Below are 12,329 nucleotides of genomic sequence, written 5' to 3'. Positions count from 1 at the left end.
AATACAATTAATATTCTGTAAATTACTCATTTATTACTTTTGGTAGCCACCAAATCATAAACTCCATGTCTACCTTTTGCTGGACTATATCCCCAGAGCATTGCTGATGATAGATGCTTAATAAATACTTGTGGAATGAATATCTGCCTTTTGTAGATAGCAATATGTAATTGTGAAATTATCTAAGGCTTTTGAGTTAGGAAACCTAGGTTTGAACCACAAGTCTACTATTTATTAGTGGGTGGCCTTTGGAAAGTTACTTAATCTTCCTGAGTCTCAGTTTTCCTTTCTACACAGTGGGGAGAATTATACCCATAATGTCGAGTGTTTTGTGAGATACAAGTGGAAGAATGCCCAAATGCCTATCAAAGCTGATACTCAACAATGAAGGCTGACTTTCCTAAATTGTTAACTCAGAAGGCAAGGGACATGTTGTAGTATTAACTAGTACGTATCATAGAGCAATGTTAGTGGTAACTCTTAAAAGCTTCTGATGAATAAAATAGTGTCAGTGTCACTTACCAAGTAATTTATCTTTTCTTTCAACTAATAGAGTGTCACTGAACTCTACCCCTTTAAACACAAATGGATTTTTAAAAATTTATCTTGTATATTTTCCAAGGAATTATTTTGCAATATCAAAAATCCTTTACACTTTAGAATAGTCTATGTTGTCAAAATGTCTTCATATTTGCTGATAGTCCTAATACTGTGAGAAGAGAAGATAAATAAAATATACATATTTCCAGCCAAAACCAGATGGATTTTAATTAGACTAAATAATTTGTTATGCCTAGAGCAGTAAACTTAACATAAAGGGTCTCTGACATTTTCAGAGACATATTTTGAGTACAAATTCTTCAGGTTTATTTTCCAGTGATCTCAGTTCACCAACCTGCCCACTCTAAGTGCTCAACCAAGAATATTGTGTAAATAGTTTTAAAGTACTGCCTCCCCTACCCCAATCCCATTTTAATCTTTGTATTATGGCACATTAGAAGACAACTTGTCAGTTTCTATAATTATTTTGTGTTAGTCACGTAAACCTCTTAATCAATATATTACTGTCATCTGCTGGTAAAAGAAGATAACTGAAGTCTTTTCAGCAACTCCACTTTCAGTTGTAATAATTTGCTTCAAAAACACATTGAGATAACAAGTATAATGTGTCTAGCTTGCATGTAAATCTGATGAATTACAAAAAAATTCTTCATTATATTTATAAATCTCTATTTCCTTAATAATTTTATATATTTTAAGCAATATCATCACTTACTATACTTACGACATATATTTAATAATTATTTTATATTTTGCAACTCTGCTTTTAGATGTAATTACTTGCTTCAAAACACATTGAGATAACAAGTATAATATGTCTAGCTTGCATGTACATCTGATGAATTACAAAAAAATTCTTCACATAAATCTGTATTTTTCTTAATAATTTTATATATTTTAAGCAATATCATCACTTACTATAAATCCTTACAATATATATTTAGTAATTATTTTATATTTTGATTTATTGAACATGGTTAATTCATTTTCTTTAAAAAAAATTTTTTTTTTAAGTTTGGGTACATGTCCAGGATGTGCAGGTTTGTTACATAGGTAAAAGTGTGCCATGGTGGTTTGCTGCACCTAACAACGTATCACCTAGATATTGAGCCCAGCATGCATTAGCTCTTTTCCCTAGTACTCTATCCACCCCCACCCTCCCACAAGAGGCCCCAGTAAGTGTTGTTCCCCTCTCTGTATCCATGTGTTCTCATTTTTCAGCTCCCACTTATAATTGAGAATATGTGGTGTTTGGTTTTCTGTTCTGAAATTCAAACTCTGGATGGCTGGCAGAAACATTATCTAAAATCTAGTCTATCTTAGCAATTTCTAAAACTTTTTATTACTTAAAAGTAAATTTAATTCAAAAGTTTAAATATGCAGCACTACTTAGTTTTAAAACATTAAGAGTAAGAGGAGAATGTTCAATAAGAACATAATCTTTTTTGATGGTGGGTTATATACTTCAGTTAGTGACACATTGTACTTGCTGTGCCTTTGAAAATGCACATAGATAGCATAGAGAGAAGTCCTGAATTAAAGGGTTGGAAGAAGACAAAAAATATAATCCATGAGCAATGGTTATAGAATCAGGATTGATTAAACCTGAATGTAAAATATCTTAACTGTCTTTATGAATTACTCAGTTAACAGAGGATGATGGGTAGATGCTTCTCTATATGAAGATGATAAACAGGCACAAACAACAGCAGGCCTTTCCTGAAAGTGAAGTCCAGATATGCTTTAAAATTGTCTTCTTTGAGTTTCATTTAGAAATAATCTAAATTTTTATCAGTTTTAGAAGTAATTCAGCCACAAGGCAGGAGATTAGGTAATCTATTAAGATTCCATTCAATGTTACTATTCATTCACTGCTTCATCTGACATGATTTCAATTTTGCTTTAGGTACTTTATTCTGGATAACATTTATTTGTTCATTTAAATCAAAGTTAATTTTGAGTCCAAAAACTACTCAGAGCTTTATTCTCTTTCACTTTATTCCCCACCTAGTTGCTTCCTGTGACATAATTTGGAAACCACTTTTCTCCTAGACATATAACTTTATGATAATTGAAGTCCTGACCTTAATTATTTTTTACAGGGTGGAAGGAAGAGGAGTGGATTAATTGTAAGACCAAAAGTGGTAGTTTCATTAAAAGTATCTCCTTTGTTATTACTATATTCAGGAGATTGAATTCTTATTCATTTTGTCAAAACTTATTAACCTCACTGTCTCTTGGAGCAAACGTCTCATCTATTAATCAAATAATTTTCCAAAAAGTTAAGTATTTCAAAATAAACTACTGTTCAAAGTGTTTCTTTAAAAGTTGCTCAAAATTCACAGACAATAAATTTGTATTGTTTTACTGAAAATTCACATATAGCATATGTCTTGGAGAAATAAAAAAATAAAAAATTAGAAATAACCTTCACTACTGACACTTTAAATATTTTACGAATTAAATTTAGAATGTATTATTAAGAAAATTGCCTATTTATTAAAACCATTTACATTTAGTAAATATTAGCCAATTTCTTCACTTTTCTAGCTTTAAGAAACCTAAAACTACATTTTTAAAACTCAAAGTAAATATTTTTTCTCTAAAATATATGGATGTCCTGTGCTCAATACATTTTTCTTGATTAAATTGACCTCATAGTGGAAATTAATCTGTGATTTTTCTTTTACTAGCTTTGAAAAGTTTAGACAAAAAATTAATGTAAGTTTAAAAAACACTCTCAAAGTCAAGCTATATATTGTGAACCATTTTGTATTTTAATATTTTTGCTTAATATTGACATTGATATTTTAATTATTACAATGGTTTATAATTATTTGAATTAGCATTGTAATATTATATAGAATTTAGTAACTGCACAAATGAAATAAATATCAAAGCAAAATGGGAAAATATTTTACTTTTTATTGCAACATCACTTTCAGCTTATTATTTTGCAAGAACTGTAGTTCCCATATAGTCTTAATTAGTCTTCCTTAATGTAACTACTTATGTAACTACAGTAAAATGGCCAAAACTAAGAAATTAATGTTTGCACAATACTGTTAACTACTGACTTTACTCAAATTGGAATATCTTTTAGTTCATTAATTACTGTTTGTGTTTTTATTATTATTTGTAGTATAAAGATAATATAACAGTAACAAAATAAAAATTTAGAAAACAATATGAGAACAAATAATCTCTAATATTTCTATTCCTGAAGTTCTGCTATTTTCAACAATTTTTTTTCATTTAATCTAAAGTTGGATTTTTTTCTGAATTGAATATTATTTAAAAAACTTTTATGTTTGTATACTTGTTTAGTTTTAAGCATCAACTAATAGAATAAGAAGGTGATAGGTAAAACATTCTGATATATCATTTTCCATATATTTTGCCTATTGATCTAATTAAAATGTTATAACTGTTCGCACTTATTATTATCATTCTTAATATACACTCAAGGTTAACAAATAATAGAGCTGGAATTCTAGCTCACCCTCCCTAACTTTAAAAGTTGACCATTTACTACTCCACTGTATTTTTCTCATTTAAATGAAATAAAGTTTTCCATGAAAAATGTGTATTTTATCTAGGTTCATGGTTTAAGATTAAGTGCTGAAGGACTGAAGATAATATTAAGGAAATGAATTTGCTTATTACTATGTTATTAGAATGTAACTTTGAAAAAGTCATGTGAATGGTATTATCCTGTTTTACTTATCTGAGTAAATATTAATATATGAGTAAAAATATGAGTAATGCTCTGAAGACTAAGTAATATAATATCTAAAACTTTCTAGCATAAAGAATGACCAATAATACCTCTGTGATAAAGTTAGTTTTCTTCCCATATTTCACTGTCACATGTATTGGAATAGAAGACATTTCCTTTCAGTGACTCTTCTCCAAAGAAATAAGAATATCCATATCTACATATATAATTTTATAAAGCTAAAACAATAAACTGCTTATTGAAATAACCGTAAATTCTCCTTTTCCTCCTTTTTAATAGAATTGCAGAGTAGCTCTTGTGGAAATCCTGGTGTTCCGCCCAAAGGTGTATTATATGGTACAAGATTCGATGTCGGGGACAAGATCCGCTACAGCTGTGTAACTGGATACATCCTTGATGGCCACCCTCAGCTCACCTGCATAGCCAATTCAGTTAATACAGCTTCGTGGGATTTTCCTGTTCCTATCTGTAGAGGTAAAATGAAAACACTTTAAAAATGAGAGTTGTTATCAGCCAGTGTATTTGAAAAATGTGTTTGGTGCCTGTTTCTTCTACAGAATCTAAAGGATAGAGAGGCCAGGCATGGTGACTCATGCCTGTAATCCCAGCACTTTGGGAGGCTGAGGTGGGTGGATCACTTGAGGTCGGGAGTTTGAGACCAGCCTGGCCAATATGGTGAAGCCCCATCTTTACTAAAAATATAAAAATTGGCCATGTGTGGTAGTGGACGCCTGTAGTCCCAGCTACTCGGGAGGCTAAGGCAGGAGTATTGCTTGAACCCAGAAGGTGAAGGCTGCAGTGAGCTGAGATCGCGCCACTGCACCCCAACCTAGGTGACAGAGCAAGACTCTGTCTCAAAAAACAAAACAAAACAAAAACCTAAAGGATAAATAGTCTCATATACTACATGAAAAGGAGAGAAAAATACTAAATTCTAGTGTTGACTAGTATCTCTTTCACATTGCTTGTGAAATTAGGTAGTAAATGATATATCTCTATATGCATAGTTAGGCATGCATTGTGTATTTATATGCTTTCATATTTATATTTAAAACACGGAGTTTATGATGTTTAGAAATTTAATTAGGCTGTCAAAATTGTTTTGCTTTAAGAAATATTGACTGAGTCTATACATCTTTCTGATAGAAGACAGCATGGAAATTTTTGAAATCAATTATGCTGCATTTGTTTACTATCAATACTATTAAGATTATTTGTATCATGGGGAAAACACAATAATATAATAATGTGGACAAAGGTTCAAAATACAGAGCTTGGGAGACAGAACGTGTTCAACATTAGCTAAGCACATGGATGGATTTTTCTTAACAAAAATTGTGGAGGCCAACATTGTGTTTCCTCTGGGCTTCCGCTCCTGTAATTCCTCCATGACTGGGATGTGGGAATGTCCAACTGCCCATCTAAATTACTTTGTAGCTTCCTCCCAAACATGTCACTGCAAATGCATGCACCACAACCTCCTGGTAATTAGACACAACAAGCTTCTTATCCCAGCTTTGTCAATTGCCACGTGAGTTACCTCAGGAAAATCAGTTCAACAATTTGAGTCTCATTTACCTCATTTAACTAATGAAAACAAAACAAAACACAAAACACCTGTTCCGTTTCTTGTGAGGATTAAATAAGATAAGCTACACTGGCTGCTTCGTAAAAATGTCTGCTATATGTTGGCATTATTTCAATGTTAGATTCCTTTGCTGCGTATGCTTCAACTACTACGGCTATCACGGTTACCGCTATCATTACTGCTACTGCTGCTGTTGCTACTAATATTGAATAACTACTATTAGCTATCATTTATTTAAGCACTATAAATATACTATGAAATTTATAAGCATTATCACTTTTAAATTTCACTATAATAGGAAACTGAAGCTCAGATATTTAAAAATAATTGCTCTAGATTACTCAGCTGGTAAACCTCGAGAACTATGAAGAGTTCTGACATTTTACTCTACTTTCAAGTTAAAATTCTTTGCCACAGTTTCATGGATGATGATGAAAAACACAAGACTGTTGAGTCAGAAATAAAGGATAGTTTATTACTCACAGCAGCACTAGGAGCAAGAATAGCAGGATTTGTGCCAGTTTCCCAAGCCCTAATTCTCATGGAATGGCGTGAAGAGTGTGAGAAACCTGCACAACATACTAAATGGTATTATAAGAGATGAACCATGAGCTTAGAAACCTGACTCTAATGGGCAGTAGGCACTCCCATTCTTTCCTCTGGAGGGAGCACTATCTCCGTCTCTCAAGGCTGTAAGCAGAGCTACCCTTTGCTCTGGTGGAAAACACTATATTCTCCTCAGCTATTTTCTGTACAGAAGGATAACCAGGTACAAAACAGCAGGACAATTGGTACCTGTGCTCACAAGATGTGCAGAAACATGAGCGTTCAATGGAGAAATGTCTCCCAAAAGCAAATGGGCTGTGGTAAAGAAGCCAGGTCTGAAATATTCTCTCAGGTTCCAAAGCCTGAGCTTGTTACCTTTTTGATACATCGCCAAAATAATTTGTGTCTCTGTTTAAGAACTTTTCTTTATAATTGGAGGAATTGGATATTATATGGAATATTATATGGAAATCAGCAGAAATGCAGTCTTTAAAAAAAAAGTATAAAACTCCCTGAATCAAAGACATATTAAAATTCTTAAAAACCAAGTAGTAAGACACTTAAAACTAAGAAGTAGTTCGAAGAGATTTCAATGGAGCATTCTCAACACTACCTGAAAATGAATCTTTGTTGTTTGGTTCCTTCATCTCAATTCAGACAACAGCCTTTGGAATCAGAAAGGCCATTCTGAATACTGATTCTGCCACTTATTCACTATGGACTTTGAGTAATAATTGAATGATTTTGGAAGCTATTTTTTTTTTAGCTATACTGGGATGAAGAGAGAGGCAGACATACTGAAATCATAAATCTGTTAGAGTTGAATGTAATAGCATTCATAAAACATTGGGTACATACCAATTTATTACTTATGTTAGCTCTATCATCCAACTTTTCCTTAGCACCTGTTACTATCTCCTCTCTAAAGAAAGGATATACAGTCAACAAAGACAAATTTGAAATGGTATATCAAATGTCCTTCTATTCAAATCTAACCCTAAAACCAACGCTTCTATTGCTTTTATTTTTTTTTTCTATTGCCATTTTAGTTTCAGGGTTAAACTCTGCTACCAGAGTATTTACTTCCCTACTCTTCACTCCCAGGTTCCAGCAAGATTTTTTCCTTTGACTTCCACTCTAACTTCTATGATTTTTAAAATCTATCAAAATTGGCACCCACCATTTTTGAAAATACTACCTGATTAACTTTAGTCTACCCAGGTCACTTTTTTTTCTCCTCAGCTGTAACACTAATGAATAAATTTACTCATTTGTATGTATTTATTAAGGGCCTTCCTTCTGCAAAGCATTATGTTATGTGCTGAGAATCAAAAGATTGATTAAGACACATTTTCTGTTTTTAAGAACCTGTGGTCCGGTGGGGCAGACAGTAATCAAGCAATTGCAGTAATGTATGATGATTGCTTTAATAGCAGAATCTGTAGAGTAAGCTAGGAATCTTGATAAGGAAGGTATTAATATCACCCATTGAGTGCAAGGAAGTTCAGCTAGGGACAACGCTTTAAGAGAAGATTTTACAGGTAATTGCTAAAAATACAGACTATATAGAGCAAGAACATTTTGAATGAAACAATAATTCATGTAGAAAGTACAGATTTTCCTTTCCAGCCTCAAAATTAGTTCTCACATGTTACTAATATTCACTGGCTAAAGGTAGAGTCTAAGACGTACTTCATAGAGCACATGATCTAACTTTCTAAGGTGTGATTTATCTCCCACTAACCAATTTTTGCATTTAAACTTAAAGAATGGAGTAGTGTATATGCAGTCTGTGTAGTTGTCATTCATTTCCAAAGAAAAGATGGCAGACTACTCAGTTCATGCCTTCCCTCTGCTTTTCTTTGCCACTTGATAGCATACTGATTCTTTAATTTATAACTTTGCAGGGGGCTGATAACTCTGTAATGATCTACTCATTGCTTTCCCTGGAGTTTACGTAGAGTCTTTCCTTGATGAAACCTTTGCTTTTAGAGAGTTCTTTTGATGCTTCCTAACAATGGTAGTTTAATTAAGAAAAGATGTATTCCACATCAACCTAGAGGGTATGGTGCAAAGGTTTTGTGTTTGTTCACAGGCAGGATGAATTTTATCAACACCATCTGGTAGTATTTGTAAAAGTCAACTAACTGCCTGCTGCTGGGCTAAGCAACATTCTGTACAAAGTGAAGCCTAATTCCTACGCTCCAAGAGTACCTGGAGCACATGATGTAGCTTCAGAGTCCTTGATAACCCAGTTCTCACCTATGAAGTGGCAGATGAGGTGAAATGGTTATGCTATTCCTATGTTAACAATTCCAAAATTCATAATTATATTTTGCATTCAGAATGGCAATATAATACACGTACCCCAGGAAAAACTAATAGAATTGTATGTAAAAGAGACACATACTTTTGATGGAAGAGTTAACATACTAAGATTTAAGAAGGCAGTCATAGGAAACATATGGCTGTATTAGAAATGTGAATTTTAGATTAACTAAAGAAAATTTTAAAAGTGTGCTATGTTGTATTGATGATTTGAGTATATTTGTAACCAAAAATAAAGAACTTGGAATGCATATGAGGGCTCAGGGAAAGGACTGTTCGATAAGGGGATGCGATGCTATAAAATGTTGACAGAATTTACGGTGACCTGACAGGTGAGATAGTTTTTGGAGAAGCTTGGATGTTAGTGATGTAGATGTTGTATGGTAAATTATTGCTGAGTGACCTAAACCAAATATTTACAGTACATATAAGCAAAAGGGCTAATGAGGAAACTGTTGCCTTTGACAAAGAAAAATAAATCTTCCAAGTTTTATTCTTGGAAGACTGTTTTCCACAATGTGTTAGAGAAATGACTGATGAAATAAGAAAAGCAGCTTGATTTGTCACCATATTATATTATTCTCCTGCCAAAAAACTTTGATCGACAATTTTCTGGATCAAAATGTAATACCAAAACATAGAATTGGGCTGAGCAATAAAAGACAATAGTTGGAGAAGAAAGAAGTAGGAAGGTTTAGCCTAGTAATTTTTTAAATTTTATATACCAAAATTCCTCCAAAGAAGTAGTGACTTAGTTAATGAAAGGATCTTTATTATGTTTACTTGTTCCCTGCTCTGTATCTGGAAATTACCTCACAAAGGCAGTAGGAAATCAAAAATGCCATTTATTTTATGCGTAGTAAGTCCCAATTATATATGAGTAAATGCTGAAATGTGATATCAGAAATATGATACTACATAAATAATAGATAAGGTTATTGATAAAACCAACTTAAAGAAAACTGAAAAGTACTATATTGAAACAAGACACAAAAATAATTTGGTGCCATATTTCTATTCATTCCCATATAGTGCTTAAACATAATAATAAATTGTACTTCACCAAAATGAAAATATATTTTATTATAAGATTTTATGTACTCGATCAAAACAAAGCCCAGTTTTTTCTATTCACTGTAAAGATTTTTTTTTTTTTAGCATTTTTTGTGCTAAAATCTGTAGGCTTTTTTTTTTTTTTTTTTTTTTTTTTTTTGAGACAGAGTCTCGCTCTGTCACCAGGCTGGAGAGCAGTGGTACGATCCCGGCTCACTGCAACCTCTGCCTCCCAGGTTCAAGTGATTCTCCTGCATCAGCCTCCCGAGTAGCTGGGACTACAGGCACGTGCCACCACACCCAGCTAATTTTTATATTTTTAGTAGAGACGGGGTTTGACCATGTTGGCCAGGTCTTGATCTCTTGACCTTGTGATCTGCCCTCCTCAGCCTCCCTAAGTGTTGGGATTACAGGTGTGAGCCACCACGCCCAGCCTAAAATCTGTACTTTTTAAAAACATTTTATTAAAAACCATTGTAAACTGTCATCTCCTTTTTTCTTAAACCCACACCCAGAGAAGACCATGTGTTATTGTAACTCTCTGAATCACAGAAAGAGTAGCGTCAGTGGTAACCTCTTTTAGGCCAAAGAAGAAAGGACTCAAATGCACTATTGAATATAAAAATGTCATGAACCATGTATTAAAAGTTCTTTTTGAGGATTGAAGCATTGATGGTTTGATTGAGTTCATTTTCAAACATATTATTTTAAATAGTATTTCAGAAAATGTTTTAGCACAGACTTTGAGTTCCACCACCACACTTGCCAGTATCTGAGCAATATTATTTGGGCACATTCAGCTTTCATTAGCTGTCATTTCACATAGAGATCTAGTTTCTTAATGCAAACAGTTGTATTTGATGCTAATGAGGAAAGCATATTGCATGTCTTTTAAAGAACAAGCAAGTTAAGCATGAATTGTTTGGTAATGGAATTATTTTATCAGCTCAAAGCCTGCTAACAAAATTGCAGTGATGTCAATCCACAAGGAAAACTTTACAAGTGTCACAGGTCACTTGCTGCTGCTTCAACACTCCCTGGAAAATACAGGCTATTCAATCAACAGTGAGATCAACACTCAATAGCCCTATCATGCACCTTAATCTTGTTTTGAAAAGTACATTTGTGTTACAAAATAACGTACATGTCCTGATTAGACTGTTTTAGTAGTATCTAGAGTGATGGAGCAAAGGCAACATGATTTGTCTTTAGGGGTAGAAGACCTACAAGTTGATTTATATTTCTGCTATGTATTACCTGAGTGTGTTATTTCTTGTGTCAAAAATTGAGTATTTTTACTTATTTCAGAATTGTGAAGGTTAAAGAAATAGATTAAATGATAGTTGTGAAAAATTTATGTAATGCTTAACACATAAAAGGTGCTCAAAACTATCTAGTTAGTTCCAAACACGTAAAAGTAAATTATTTTAAAAATCATATAGAAGTAATAGCTATCGCTTGCTACGTTTGTGTTTACCATATTTAAAATATCTATTGACAAACGTGTCTGGGTTCAGAAATAGTGGAGAATATTTAAAAAACTAAGATAGTCAAGAACTTTGGAAAGAGTAGACTCTAGACTAATAAAAGCCTTGGTTTGCTTCATATCTCTGCCACTGAGAAGATATAAAACCTTAACCTATATATTTAATTTTTTAGACCTCAATTTTCTCACTTGTATACTAGGGGCAAGTCTTACTTTATATAGTATTAAGATAAGGATTATATTAGTTAATGTATGTAAAATACCCAATCAATGGTATTCAACAACTAGTATTAACTACCTTATTTTTGTCATGTTCACAACCAAAAGAGGACAAACATACTAAGATTTATTTGTAAAGTTATATTTTTTAATATGATAATAACATTGAGATATGAGGTACTGAAAAACTAAGAGTACCAGAGAATGGATGTATCTAGGTTCTGGGATCATACAGGCAGTAGAATTAATTTTTTCAGCATTAAAAGGAACTTTAAGCCCCACATTACCCTAAAAGTTAGGTGTAAAATTGGGTCAGCAAGTATTAGACATCGTTTCTGAAAATATATTTTCCAAAGTTAACATAGCATTTCTGAGTATTCCATGTCTGGAAGTTGTCACATTTGAAGTATATTCAGTAATTAAACACATATATTTTATTTTATTTTTTACTTAGTATTATCATTTTTTGAGACAGAGTTTTGCTCTTGTCGCCCAAGCTGGAGCGCAATGGTGCAATCTCAGCTCACTGCAACCTCCATCTCCCGGGTTCGAGCAATTCTCCTAGCTTAGCCTTCCAAGTAGCGGCATTATAGGTGTGCACCACCACATTAAGCTAATTTTTGTATTTTTAGTAGAGACGGGGTTTCACCATATTGGTCAGGCTGGCCTTGAACTCCTGACCTCAAGTGATCCACCTGCCTCGGCCTCCCAAAGTTCTGGGATTACAGGTGTGAGCCACTGCACCCAGCCATAAACTCATGTATTTTAAAAACTCACTATACACAAGTCACATTTCTAAGTATAATGAT

At 33.1% G+C, this 12,329-nt stretch overlaps 1 protein-coding gene across 2 annotated transcripts in view; it reads left to right on the top strand.

The window, feature by feature from the left end:
• Positions 1-12,329, top strand: part of CSMD3 (CUB and Sushi multiple domains 3) — a 1,213,340-nt gene that overhangs the window by 246,081 nt on the left and 954,930 nt on the right. For both annotated transcript variants that reach the window (XM_030795533.1, XM_003256134.3), the window contains exon 4: positions 4,580-4,774. In XM_030795533.1, coding sequence (XP_030651393.1) covers positions 4,580-4,774 — 195 coding nt within the window. The remainder of the gene's footprint in view (positions 1-4,579; positions 4,775-12,329) is intronic.

The sequence above is a fragment of the Nomascus leucogenys genome, chromosome 16, assembly GCF_006542625.1.
Source record: "Nomascus leucogenys isolate Asia chromosome 16, Asia_NLE_v1, whole genome shotgun sequence".
NCBI classification, from domain to species: Eukaryota; Metazoa; Chordata; class Mammalia; order Primates; family Hylobatidae; genus Nomascus; species Nomascus leucogenys.
This window is presented reverse-complemented; position numbering and strand designations above follow the sequence as displayed.